At 38.5% G+C, this 13,314-nt stretch overlaps 2 protein-coding genes across 3 annotated transcripts; both read left to right on the top strand.

Moving 5' to 3' along the window:
• The first annotated feature begins 558 nt into the window (after positions 1 to 558).
• LOC107492921 (DExH-box ATP-dependent RNA helicase DExH12-like) lies at positions 559 to 9,003 on the top strand. 2 transcript variants are annotated; one of them, XM_052263298.1, is made up of 4 exons: positions 559 to 3,541; positions 4,406 to 4,795; positions 5,282 to 8,463; positions 8,983 to 9,003. In XM_052263298.1, exons 1-3 carry the CDS (start codon positions 572 to 574, stop codon positions 8,441 to 8,443), a joined length of 6,522 nt encoding a protein of 2,173 aa, XP_052119258.1. In that variant the 5' UTR covers positions 559 to 571; the 3' UTR covers positions 8,444 to 8,463; positions 8,983 to 9,003. The 2 variants fall into 2 exon arrangements, with proteins under 2 accessions (XP_052119258.1, XP_015969474.1); XM_016113988.3 differs by lacking the exon at positions 8,983 to 9,003 and having other exon boundaries at positions 5,282 to 8,972.
• A 2,743-nt stretch (positions 9,004 to 11,746) lies between these two features.
• On the top strand, positions 11,747 to 12,616 carry LOC107492821 (uncharacterized). The gene is made up of 2 exons (XM_016113875.3): positions 11,747 to 12,088; positions 12,182 to 12,616. Exons 1-2 carry the CDS (start codon positions 12,044 to 12,046, stop codon positions 12,497 to 12,499), a joined length of 363 nt encoding a protein of 120 aa, XP_015969361.1. The 5' UTR covers positions 11,747 to 12,043; the 3' UTR covers positions 12,500 to 12,616.
• The last annotated feature ends 698 nt before the right edge of the window (positions 12,617 to 13,314 follow it).

The raw sequence follows: 13,314 nt of genomic DNA, 5'->3' as shown, positions 1-13,314 counted from the left end.
TGTGGGACTAATTTATCTAACAAAATAAAATTTTAAAAATTAATTTAGTAATTAAAATTTATTAAAAAATAAAAGATAGTATCGAAAAATTCTTAATTAGTCTAATTTTTTTTTCTCACACTTTAGATTTTTTTACTTACTTGTCGTGGGTTCCAAGTTTCAACATACCATGCATCGTGCCATTAAATAAACCTCCATCTTCTTCGTGATTGTTCTACCGCACCACCCATTCTCAGTTCACTTACCTGCCAATACCCTACTCCAAATCTCTAAATCTTCCAAAGTCCCCTCAGTCTCTCTCTCAGGAACATCCGAACGGCGGCCATTCTTTCTCCAGCATTGCTCCTATTTCGTCTCTCCAACAAGGCTACCGTTTCCATGGTCGGACACATTTATTATTACTTTTTCTTCTTTCGATTGCTTCAATCTTATTGTCTTTCTTATGTTGCTGGTTTTGTTTCAATTGGTTGTATCCAATACTTTTCTGATCCATTTTTGCTTTCAGTTTTGATTTTGCAGGGTTAGGGGTTTTGTCCTTCTTTTAACTTGGATTTGAAGAGAGTAGAGAAAAATGTCGCACCTTGGTGGTGGTGCTGAGGCACACGCACGGTTCAAGCAGTACGAGTACCGTGCCAACTCGAGCTTGGTCCTCACCACCGACTCACGTCCCCGCGAAACCCACGAACCCACTGGTGAACCCGAGTCACTGTGGGGGAAGATCGACCCAAGGAGCTTTGGCGACCGGGCCTACCGTGGCAGGCCCGCTGAGCTGGATGAGAAACTTCAGAAGGCTAACCAGAAGAAGAAGAAGGAGCGTGACCCTTTGACCGAGCCCCTGTCTCGACAGGGCAAGCGCCGGCGCCTCCTGGAAGAGAGTGTCCTCACTGCCACTGAGGAAGGCGTGTATCAGCCCAAGACCAAAGAGACTAGGGCTGCCTATGAGGCCATGCTGAGTGTCATTCAACAGCAGCTTGGCGGGCAGCCTCTCAGCATTGTTAGCGGCGCTGCTGATGAGATTCTTGCAGTGCTCAAGAATGATGCTGTTAAGAATCCGGACAAGAAGAAGGAAATTGAGAAGCTTTTGAATCCTATTCCTAATCAAGTGTTTGACCAGCTGGTTTCTATTGGGAAGCTTATTACAGACTTTCAGGAGGGGTCTGATGCTGTTAATGGTACCTCGGCTATGGATGGAGATGATGGCCTTGATGATGATGTTGGTGTGGCAGTGGAATTTGAGGAGAACGAGGATGATGATGATGAGAGTGATCTTGATCAGGTGCAGGAGGAGGAAGAGGACGAGGATGATGTTGCCGAACCTAATGGAACAGGTGGTATGCAAATGGGTGGTGGTATTGACGATGAAGATATGGAGGATGCAAATGAGGGAATGAGTCTCAATGTACAGGATATAGATGCTTATTGGCTGCAGAGGAAGATTTCACAGGCGTTTGAGCAGCAGATTGATCCACAGCAGTGCCAGAAACTCGCCGAAGAGGTTCTAAAGATTCTGGCTGAAGGTGATGACAGAGAAGTTGAGAACAAGCTGTTGATCCATCTTGAGTTTGATAAGTTCAGTCTCATTAAGTTCCTTTTAAGGAACAGGTTGAAGATAGTGTGGTGTACCAAGTTGGCAAGGGCACAGGACCAGGAGGAAAGAGAGAAGATTGAGGAGGAAATGAAGGGGACAGATTTGCAGCCTATTTTGGAGCAGTTGCATGCAACAAGGGCCTCTGCGAAGGAGAGGCAGAAGAACTTGGAGAAGAGTATAAGGGAAGAGGCACGTCGGTTGAGGGACGATACCGGCGGTGATGGGGACAGGGACAGGGAGAGGAGCAGGAGGGGGCTTGCTGATAGAGATGCAGAGAGTGGATGGTTGAAAGGTCAGCGTCAGATGCTTGATCTAGATAACCTTGCTTTTGCACAAGGTGGTTTGTTTATGGCAAAAAAGAAGTGTGACCTTCCAGATGGGTCCTATAGGCATCTCAGCAAGGGTTATGAAGAAATTCATGTGCCGGCTTTGAAGGCTAAACCACTTAAGGAGAATGAGAAGCTTGTTAAGATATCTTCTATGCCGGACTGGGCACAACCAGCCTTTAAAGGAATGACACAGTTGAATAGGGTTCAGAGCCAGGTTTACGAGACTGCTCTTTTCACGCCTGACAATCTTCTTCTTTGTGCTCCAACTGGGGCTGGTAAAACTAATGTGGCGGTCCTCACAATTCTCCATCAGATTGCCCTGCATAGAAATCCAGATGATGGTTCAACTGATCATAGTGCATACAAAATTGTTTATGTTGCACCTATGAAAGCCCTTGTAGCTGAGGTTGTTGGGAATTTATCCAATCGGCTGCAGAGTTATGATGTTAAAGTTAGGGAGCTCAGTGGAGATCAATCGCTAACCCCACAACAGATAGAGGAGACTCAAATTATTGTGACAACACCTGAGAAGTGGGATATTATCACTCGGAAGTCAGGAGATCGTACTTACACACAGCTTGTGAAACTAGTTATCATTGATGAGATCCATCTTCTTCATGATAATAGAGGTCCTGTTCTTGAAAGCATTGTTGCTAGAACACTAAGGCAGATCGCAACCACAGGAGAGCATATTCGGTTGGTGGGTTTGTCTGCTACTCTCCCTAATTATGAAGATGTGGCAGAATTTTTACAAGTTCCTCTGGAGAAGGGGTTGTTCTATTTTGATAATAGTTATAGGCCTGTTCCCCTTTCTCAACAGTATGTTGGAATCACAGTAAAGAAGCCACTTCAGAGGTTCCAGTTGATGAATGATATTTGCTATGAGAAAGTTATGGCTGTGGCAGGAAAACATCAAGTTCTTATATTTGTACATTCAAGGACAGAAACTGCTAAAACAGCTAAAGGCATCAGAGATACTGCTCTTGCAAAAGATACTCTTGGTAGATTCCTTAAAGAAGATAGTGCAAGTCGGGAGATTCTTCATACTCATACTGACCTTGTGAAGAGCAATGATCTTAAGGATCTTCTGCCATATGGTTTTGCAATTCATCATGCCGGTTTGAACAGGACAGATCGTCAGCTTGTTGAGGATCTCTTTGCTGGTGGGCATGTGCAAGTTTTGGTATCCACGGCAACCCTTGCCTGGGGTGTGAATCTTCCAGCTCACACGGTGATAATTAAGGGAACACAGATTTACAGTCCGGAGAAGGGAGCATGGACTGAACTGAGCCCTCTTGATGTGATGCAGATGCTGGGTCGTGCTGGAAGGCCCCAGTACGACTCTTATGGTGAAGGAATAATTGTTACTGGCCATAGTGAGTTGCAGTATTACCTCTCAGTTATGAATCAGCAACTTCCTATTGAGAGCCAGTTTGTGTCCAAGTTGGCTGATCAGCTGAATGCAGAAATTGTTCTTGGTACTGTCCAAAATGCTAGAGAAGCCTGTGATTGGCTTGTCAATACTTACTTGTATGTCCGCATGAGGCGTAATCCTTCACTTTATGGTTTAGAACCTGATGTGCTGACAAGAGATATAAGATTGGAGGAAAGAAGAGCTGATTTGGTAAGTATCACTGCAATATAAATTTTAATTGTATCATAATGCATTATTACATGAACCAAAAAGATGTCTGTCATTAGTTGGTTTTTTTTTATAAGTTTTTACTTGACACTTTCTTTTTCTGTTTATTCATTAAGAACCTTTTCCCCCTTCCCTTTTCATTTGTTTGTGTGCGCGCGCAACATATATATGGATCGGCTTTGTAGTCATGTTTATGCTTGTCAGTGTCATGGTTTCTGTAGAATTATTTAAAGGGTACTAGATGTTCATCGGCCAAGAAAAACTTGATGTTGCACTGCAATATATGCTTTCATTGTGTCGTTATGCATCATTTACCTGAACCAAACTGATTTCTTTGCCTTTATTTGGTTTGTTTTATTTAGTTATTTTTATCTTTTAACTCAACACTGGTTTATTTATTATGGGTTTTCTTTTTCTTTCCATTAACTGTTTATCTGTTTTTTGTGTGTGAATGTATGGAATGTCTCTCTAGTCATGTTTATGCTTGTCAAGTCATGGTTTGTGTAGAATTGTTTAAAGTGGTTACTAGTTCATTATAGCTGAGAAACTTAAGGTTTGTTTAGTCTCAGAAAATGCTTTGTATTTTTATTTCGTGCGTCCAGAATTAATTACAAAGACGCCACATGGTTTCCATTCTATTTTTCACTTGAGGAAAAATTTGTTGTTTTCACCACCAAAAATTACCTGGTTTCCTTTACCTGGAATTGGGATTTTCTCTTTCGATAATATGGTGGACGAATTTGAGTGATGTTAATGCAGATGTTTTGGATGTGTATTCTTGTATTGCCCATTCCTGTCTTTTACTGGTTTAATGGCTAATCTTAATCTCTCATTGAAATCTTGCAGATTCATACAGCTGCAGCCATCTTGGATAGAAATAATTTGGTGAAGTATGACAGGAAGAGTGGGTATTTTCAGGTCACTGACTTGGGTCGCATTGCGAGTTACTACTACATAACACATGGAACCATCTCCACATATAACGAGCATTTGAAGCCTACAATGGGAGACATAGAGCTATGCCGATTGTTCTCACTGAGTGAAGAATTCAAGTATGTGATGGTAAGGCAGGATGAGAAGATGGAGCTAGCAAAGCTTTTAGACCGTGTTCCCATTCCCATCAAGGAGAGTTTGGAAGAGCCAAGTGTGAAAATCAATGTTTTGCTTCAAACACACATTTCAAAGTTAAAACTTGAAGGGCTTTCACTAACATCTGATATGGTTTTCATAACTCAGGTTAGACTGTGTTCTATTCTATTGAGATATTAATGGTCAATTTGGTTAAAGAAATAAGAAAACATGTTTTCATTTTCTGAAACAGATTTTATTTTCATATTTTCAAGTTCTAGGAAACATGTTTGGTTTGACTATATTTTCTGTCTTCAAAAGCTTGAAAACATTGAAAATCCGTTTGATTTGCCAATTTTCAAATTGTTAAAACTTTTAGAATAAGTAAATATCAATTTAAAAATAATTTAAACGTGAAATATCTTTAAGTAAATAAAAAAGGAACTTAATTTTATTATGCATCATATTACGTGTCATTGTTTTCAAAAATTATGAACTAAAAAATATTTTATATGAACTTCAAAATAAATTGAAATTGTGATATTAGAATATGTTTAATTTTCCCAATATGCCTGTATTTTATAACTTGGTACAGTCTTGTTGACTTTTGTAATTTGCTAGTAGTGTACTGATTTTTATTATTTGTTCTTTCAGAATGCTGGACGCCTTTTGCGGGCTCTTTTTGAGATTGTACTGAAACGTGGATGGGCACAGTTGGCTGAAAAGGCTCTGAACTTGTGCAAGATGGTGACGAAGAGGATGTGGAGTGTGCAAACACCTCTTCGTCAGTTCAATGTTATCCCTGGTGATGTATTAATGAAGTTGGAGAAGAAAGATTTGGCTTGGGAGAGGTATTATGACCTATCATCACAAGAGATAGGTGAACTCATTCGTGCTCCGAAGATGGGAAGGATGCTTCATAAATATATCCATCAATTTCCAAAACTGAACCTTGCAGCTCATGTGCAGCCTATTACTCGGACAGTTCTGAGGGTTGAACTCACAATAACTCCAGATTTTGCATGGGATGACAGAATTCATGGTTATGTTGAGCCCTTTTGGGTGATTGTTGAGGACAATGATGGTGAATATATCCTTCATCATGAGAATTTTATGCTGAAAAAGCAGTTTATTGATGAGGATCATACGCTGAATTTCACAGTTCCAATCTACGAACCTCTTCCTCCTCAATACTTCATCCATGTTGTTTCAGATAGATGGCTTGGGTCACAGACTGTTCTACCTGTTTCCTTCAGACACCTTATCTTACCTGAAAAGTACCCTCCCCCAACTGAACTCTTGGACCTGCAACCACTGCCTGTGACTGCATTGAGAAATCCAAAGTATGAAGCACTTTATCAGGATTTCAAGCATTTCAATCCTATTCAGACCCAAGTATTCACAGTTCTGTATAATTCTGATGACAATGTATTAGTTGCTGCACCAACAGGAAGTGGTAAGACCATCTGTGCAGAATTCGCTATTTTGAGGAATCATCAAAAAGGGCCTGATAGTGTAATGCGTGTTGTTTATATTGCACCTATTGAAGCTCTTGCCAAGGAACGGTATCATGATTGGGAGAAGAAATTTGGTAAAGATGGTCTTGAATTGAAGGTGGTTCAATTGACTGGAGAAACAGCAACTGATTTGAAGCTACTTGAGAAAGGTCAGATTATCATTAGCACCCCAGAGAAGTGGGATGCTTTATCCCGCCGCTGGAAACAGAGGAAACATGTGCAGCAGGTTAGTCTTTTCATCATTGATGAACTCCACTTAATTGGAGGTCAAGGTGGTCCTGTTTTGGAAGTCATTGTTTCGAGGATGAGATATATTGCTAGTCAGGTTGAAAACAAGATTCGTATTGTGGCATTGTCTACCTCTCTTGCAAATGCCAAGGATCTAGGAGAATGGATTGGAGCTACTTCCCATGGTCTTTTCAACTTCCCCCCCGGCGTTCGTCCTGTACCTTTGGAAATACACATTCAAGGTGTAGACATTGCCAATTTTGAGGCAAGGATGCAAGCAATGACGAAACCAACTTCCGCTGCAATTGTTCAGCATGCCAAGAATGCTAAACCTGCTCTTGTATTTGTGCCTACAAGGAAGCATGTGCACACGACAGCTGTGGATCTGATTACATACTCGGGTGCAGACAGCGCAGAGAAGCCATTCTTATTGCGGTCCCCAGAAGAGCTTACACCTTTTCTTGTCAATATTAGTGATGATATTTTGAGAGTCACTTTACCAAAAGGAGTGGGATACTTGCATGAGGGCTTAAACAATCTGGATTATGATATCGTGACCCAACTGTTTAAAGCTGGCTGGATTCAGGTGTGTGTTTTGAGTAGTTCTATGTGTTGGGGAGTGACATTGTCAGCTCACTTGGTAGTTGTGATGGGCACACAGTATTACGATGGGCGTGAAAATGCACAGTCAGATTACCCTGTTACTGATCTTCTGCAGATGATGGGTCATGCCAGCCGGCCTTTGGTAGATAATTCTGGGAAATGTGTCATCTTGTGCCATGCACCCCGTAAAGAATACTACAAGAAATTTTTATATGAAGCTCTCCCTGTTGAGAGCCACCTTCATCACTTCTTGCATGATAACTTGAATGCTGAAATTGTTGCTGGGGTTATTGAGAATAAGCAAGATGCTGTAGATTATCTCACATGGACATTCATGTACAGGCGGCTCACACAAAATCCCAACTATTACAATCTACAAGGAGTTAGTCACAGACATCTTTCTGATCACCTTTCAGAGCTTGTGGAAAATACATTGAGTGATTTGGAAGCGAGCAAGTGTATTCTGATCGAGGATGACATGGATCTTTCTCCACTCAATCTTGGTATGATTGCTTCATATTATTACATCAGTTACACAACAATTGAGCGGTTTTCATCATCTTTGACTTCAAAGACAAAAATGAAGGGTCTTTTGGAGGTTCTATCTTCAGCTTCTGAGTATGCTCAGCTTCCAATACGACCTGGGGAGGAAGAGGTGGTTCGCAGATTAATCAATCACCAAAGGTTTTCATTTGAAAACCCCCGAGTCACAGACCCACATATTAAAGCTAATGCTTTGCTGCAGGCCCACTTCTCTAGGCAATTTGTCGGGGGAAATCTTGCACAGGACCAGAGGGAGGTTCTTCTTTCTGCAAATAGATTGCTTCAGGCAATAGTAGATGTAATATCAAGTAATGGTTGGCTAAGCTTGGCTCTTCTTGCCATGGAAGTTAGTCAAATGGTTACTCAAGGAATGTGGGAACGTGACTCCATGCTATTACAACTTCCTCACTTTACTAAGGATCTGGCTAAGAAATGCCAGGAGAACCCAGGGAAGAGTATAGAAACTGTGTTTGATTTATTAGAGATGGACGATGATGAAAGGCGGGAGTTGTTGGGCATGCCAGATTCCCAGTTGTTTGATATTGCCAGATTTTGTAATCGTTTCCCCAATATTGATTTGTCATATGAGGTGATAGACAGTGACGTGCGGGCTGGGGAAGATGTCACAATACAAGTCACTCTCGAACGGGATCAGGCAGAAGTAGGACCTGTTGATGCTCCCAGGTATCCAAAATCCAAGGAGGAGGGATGGTGGCTTGTTGTTGGTGACACCAAACACAACTTGTTGCTTGCCATTAAACGGGTTTCGCTTCAGCGGAAGCTAAAAGCCAAACTGGAGTTTGCTGCTCCCGCTGATGCTGGAAAGAAATCCTATACCCTTTACTTCATGTGTGATTCATTCATGGGCTGTGATCAGGAGTATGCTTTTGCCATTGATGTCAAAGAAGCAGGGGCTGCTGATTGATAGCAGCAGAGAATGAAGAGGTAGATTTCTTTTCCTTTTGCCGTACGTTAAACTTCTAATTGAATGTTTGATGTGATCATCTTATTTTATAGAACACTTGTCAACAATATCTTGCAAGATGTCAGGAGTTGATGTCTGTGTTGTTTTGTTTTGTTGATGGGTTCTGATTAATTAGGTTTGTGGATGTCACTTGGATTATTTAAATTAAATTTTGGTGGCAGTCATGATGTGTCACATAGTGTTGAAATTCTACGATAATCTAATGCCATGCGTGTGTTTTACAAGTAGTAGTATTAACTGCTTCTCTCTCTGTGTTTCGCAATTAAACTGTCTGTTTGAGAATGTACAAAATATTACTACCACCGTGTCAAAATACTGTCGATTTGGAGCGGTAATTTAGAAGATCAATGTTTCCAGACAATGAAAGGGAGTATTTGGTTATTGGGTCATGGCATATTTAATAGGCAATGAACCCTTTTATTTGAATATTCTTTTGCGTGCTTGCTCTGAACCTTGTGAAATCTGTATATCCTTAACAGTTTTGTGAAGCTGCAAATTTGAATGACAATGCTTCCCTGCTTTGGTAGTAATAGTGACACTTTTTTTTTTTTAATTAATCTTTACTTGTTGGTTTGGTGGGAATTTGTGGTAATAGTGAAAGCTCACTTTTTTTTTTTTTTTTTTCTAGTTTGTACAGATGTGTTGCCATTTGAATATCAATGATTGTTCTTACTCAACGAAATTTTAACTGGAGAGTTCACTTTTATTTTACTTGTTTTTATGGCCAAATAAATTTCTTATTTTGCTTTTATTTGTCTACATAATATATAGATTGACGCCAGGTATGGTCTATCAATGATAATGTTTGCAGACCAGCTTATCCAACATTGGGGTTAAAGAAAATTAGGGTATAATTAGTTTGATTTATTTATTTTTTTTGTTGTCATTATTTTCTGTTTTCGGTATTGTTAAAAAAAAGTGAATAAAAAATAATTTTATTGATTGGGGTTTTAATGACGTTTTTTATTTTTAATATTGGATAAGAGTGTGTCTTACTGTATTATGAAGATCAACGGTGTATTATAAAATTGTGGATAATTAAAAGAATATTTTTAAAATAAAAAATTTGAAGGTCAAATTTGCATGCTTAAATTTTATCATAAAATTTGATCTTCAGATTTTTAATCTTCACATTAATAAAAAATATTTAATCTATTTATATTAGTGGGTAATACACTATATTTATCTATCTCTAAAAAAATGAGCTTTTTAGGATGAATTATGACATAATTAATTTTTTTCTGTAGAATTTTAGAGAAAAAATACGATTAATTCTCTCTTATATTTTTTATAATTTAAAATGTGCAATTTTGTATCTAGGAAATTTTTTATGATGATATTAATATCTCTTTTAAATTTATTTTTTCATGTATTTTGAGAAGGTAATTCTTGAAGAAAAAGTTAAAGACAAAATCTGTTTGTAGTTTGATGAGTGATGACTTAAGTTTTATATTGCACACGCAGAGGTGGCAATATTATACTATATTCGTAGGTATTCAATCCGATCTAACTCGATTGGGTATAGTTGCCAATCCAATTCGTATTTGTGTAAGTTGAATTTCAATCGTATTCAACCAAGTCGTACCCTACGCCTGTATATGTATATGTTATGTTATGTATATGTTATGTTATATAAAACATGTCACAGATAAAAAATGATCCAAGGATTTTTCAATGTAAAAAGTTTTTTACTACTAATCCAAGATTATAAATTAGTACTTTTGACGCTTTTGTTTATATAAAAATCAATTCTATTTAGTAATATATAAATACGTCTCTGATCTCTTCATTTATATCACAACCTATAGCGGCCAACTCCCAAGAACTCTATAGGTTATAACCACTAATACTCAACCGATTGAAGAGTCTTTTCAAACCATAAGAGCTTCAATATTGAGAATAAACAATTGGTTAAACAATAGGCTATAACCATAAGAGTCTTTCATCACAACCTATGCAATTAAATAGGTAATACCAAAGATACTCCAAACAGCAAATATAATGATAGAAATTAAATAATCAGATATAAGAATTTTAACGTGGGAAAACCCCCAAAAGAGGGACAAAAAATCACGGGACCTAGTCCAGAAAAATCTTTCACTATAAGAATAATGGGTATACAAACAGTCTTCTTAGTGACACTAGGGTATCTCAACAATCAACAAAATACATTATCAAAACTGATGGAATCAATATAAACCCTTCACAAAAGTGGGTATCTCCAATCAGGCAAAAGAAAAGGCAATACAACTAGCAAGTTATCTCCTAATGTTCATCTCTACACCAGGAATAACATACTAAAATTTCATAAGAAATTGAGCAAGTTTATAGGTTCAATTGGATCAAAATAACTTTGCTCTTTTCCCCCAATTTTCTCTTCTCTTCAACACCGCACTGTTCCTTTTTTCCTTTTGTTTGTAAATGAGAGAGCAAGCCTCTCGTTCTCTCTCCCTCCGTGGCTTATATGCCACTTTCTTTCATTCTTTAGTTTATTTTTTTTTTGTTTTAAAGTTGTGGGCCCTATTTGGTTGGGGACCCACCAACAAATCTTTCTCTCACCAACTTAAGTGGGGATAGGCTGCTCTACCAAGTCCGCCTTCTCTTTGCATCATATCTGAATCATTATCATCAGTATGGATCTTCTCAAGTGCATGACTTCATCTCAAGCGCTTGACGTATCCAATGATACCTCACCTCTATGTGCTTCGATCTGAAATGAAACATCGGATTCTTGCTGAGATGGATAGCACTCTGACTGTCACAGAATAACACAAACTTCTCTTGATTTATGCCTAACTCTTGTAGAAATTTCTTCATCCACAAGAGTTCCTTAGAAGCTTCAACAACAGCAATGTATTCTGCCTCTGTAGTAGACAAAGCAACATATTTTTGAAGTTGAGATTGCCACGACACAGCTCTCCCTGCAAAAGTCATCATATAACCAGAAGTAGAATTTCTTGAATCAATATCCCCAGCCATATCCGCATCTGTGTAACCATCCAACACAGGTTGGCCACTTCCAAAGCACAAACAAACTCTGGAAGTACCATTAAGGTATCTGAGAATCCACTTCACTGCTTACCAGTGTTCCATAATTTCGTGTCATTCTTGGACAATTTCAACTGTTATTAATTAATGAAAATAAATATTTTTTTTTGTACCTTATCCTTGTTCATAATTGAAGCCCAAAAGGGGATTGACGTATTGGATATAAAATCATTCATGTGCTTTAAGTTCAAGTTTTTGAAATAGATGGTTCGCCAGTTTCGATCAAAGTGTCTTGAGGCTGAGATGATCTCAGGTAGAAGGTGACATTCTTTCAGGAGGAGGCTCGTCGGAGGCAATCATCCATCCTACCCGAATCCGAGCGACCTGCTGTATACTCACGGGTCACATCTTGTGCTCTTGATCATGATGCAGAATGTGTCACTGAGATATTAGTGAGAAGGATTTGCAGGAAACCCGACCTACAACAAATATACCTTGACCTCCTCCTCTCCGAGTACAATCGATGGAAAGCTAGTGGCTTACCCATGGGACATGCCTCCTCCTTATCCAACAAATTCGGCAATCCTCTCATCTTCTGTATAATCATCCACCCTTTCTGTTGATCTTTTCTTAGTACAATTGATTGATGTCGATCTTTATTTGTTAAATTGTTTGATTGAGATGATGCAGGCTTCAGTTTATGTTCCGTCGAAATTTGGGCTTTTAGCTGAGAATCTTGTTCAATCCTGGACACCTCAATATCTTGAGTGGAGGATGAAAACCTGCCATGTTGAAACGGGTCCCAGTAATGTCACTGAACAATTTGTTTTAGGGTATTGTAAGTCTCACTCCCTGCTTCAAGAGGTATGTCAACCACCATGCTTGGACCTTCTCTCTGAGGCTAGCCCTGTCAAGATTAAGGATGGAAATCTTGTGGCCAGTGCATCCTTAGAGGCGGCACTAAATTTGGCATTGGAGAACATGAGCTTGCAGGAGACACCACAGTAACATTACCGTAGAGAAAAACCAAACAAGCTTTAGGAATTAACTTGTTTTCTTTTTTAAATTGGATGGATGTTGGAACTTTGTTTGTTGATGCTAGAACTCTTATAAAATATTATCCTCGTGATTTTGTTTGTTGATGTATGCATATATTCTTCTTATTCATCACCAATTTGTAGTGATTTATATGCCTCTGATCGGATCTCGTAGCTATTGCTAGTTATTGTTCCATATTGGCAAATTGAACTTATTCAGTGTTTCTAATCTCCATCAAGGCCTAATAATTTTAAACAAACAAATAATATCGTTTCATTTAGAATCATTCTTATTTTTTGGAATGGAAATGGATCACTAGAATGAATGAAAATGGAGAAATACTAACCTATACAATTAAACTAACTGAGTTAGGTTCAGTTATGTATAAGCATACCTAACATTAAAAGAAAATTTAATTGTGGAGGAAGGTGCAATGTCATTGTCGTAGAAACTGTGGAGGATAAACAGATGATGTACCATGCTAAGGAGCACCACAATAAGATCAACAGAGGCTTTAGTAAATAATCCACCAAGGTTTTAATTAACTCTTATATTGAGCAAATCGTTTGAATTAACCTTCAATGAAGTATGTCAGATATTTAAGGCTCGTAAATTTAGTAGTAACACCGTTGACATGGCTTTTCAGAAATGAAGATAAATAATATGGCCAATTCTCTTATGCCTGTAATTTTGGTGTCGAAATTGCCGAAGTTACCTTTTATGGTAAGTTTTAAATATTAAAAAATAATTTATTTTTATATTTTTTAATTTAAATATTAAATTTT

The sequence above is a fragment of the Arachis duranensis genome, chromosome 6 (assembly GCF_000817695.3).
Source record: "Arachis duranensis cultivar V14167 chromosome 6, aradu.V14167.gnm2.J7QH, whole genome shotgun sequence".
NCBI lineage: Eukaryota > Viridiplantae > Streptophyta > Magnoliopsida > Fabales > Fabaceae > Arachis > Arachis duranensis.
Note: the sequence above shows the minus strand (reverse complement) of the source record. Positions and strands in the feature narration are given on the sequence as shown.

What these genes read in the sequence shown, in the direction of transcription:
- LOC107492921 (XM_052263298.1), top strand. Translation starts at nt 572, where the DNA reads ATGTCGCACCTTGGTGGTGGTGCTGAGGCACACGCACGGTTCAAGCAG. An exon ending in AGGAAAGAAGAGCTGATTTG is followed by an intron (nt 3,542 to 4,405) that starts GTAAGTATCACT and finishes GAAATCTTGCAG; the next exon opens with ATTCATACAGCTGCAGCCAT. An exon ending in ATATGGTTTTCATAACTCAG is followed by an intron (nt 4,796 to 5,281) that starts GTTAGACTGTGT and finishes TTGTTCTTTCAG; the next exon opens with AATGCTGGACGCCTTTTGCG.
- LOC107492821 (XM_016113875.3), top strand. Translation starts at nt 12,044, where the DNA reads ATGCCTCCTCCTTATCCAACAAATTCGGCAATCCTCTCATCTTCT. An exon ending in CGGCAATCCTCTCATCTTCT is followed by an intron (nt 12,089 to 12,181) that starts GTATAATCATCC and finishes GAGATGATGCAG; the next exon opens with GCTTCAGTTTATGTTCCGTC.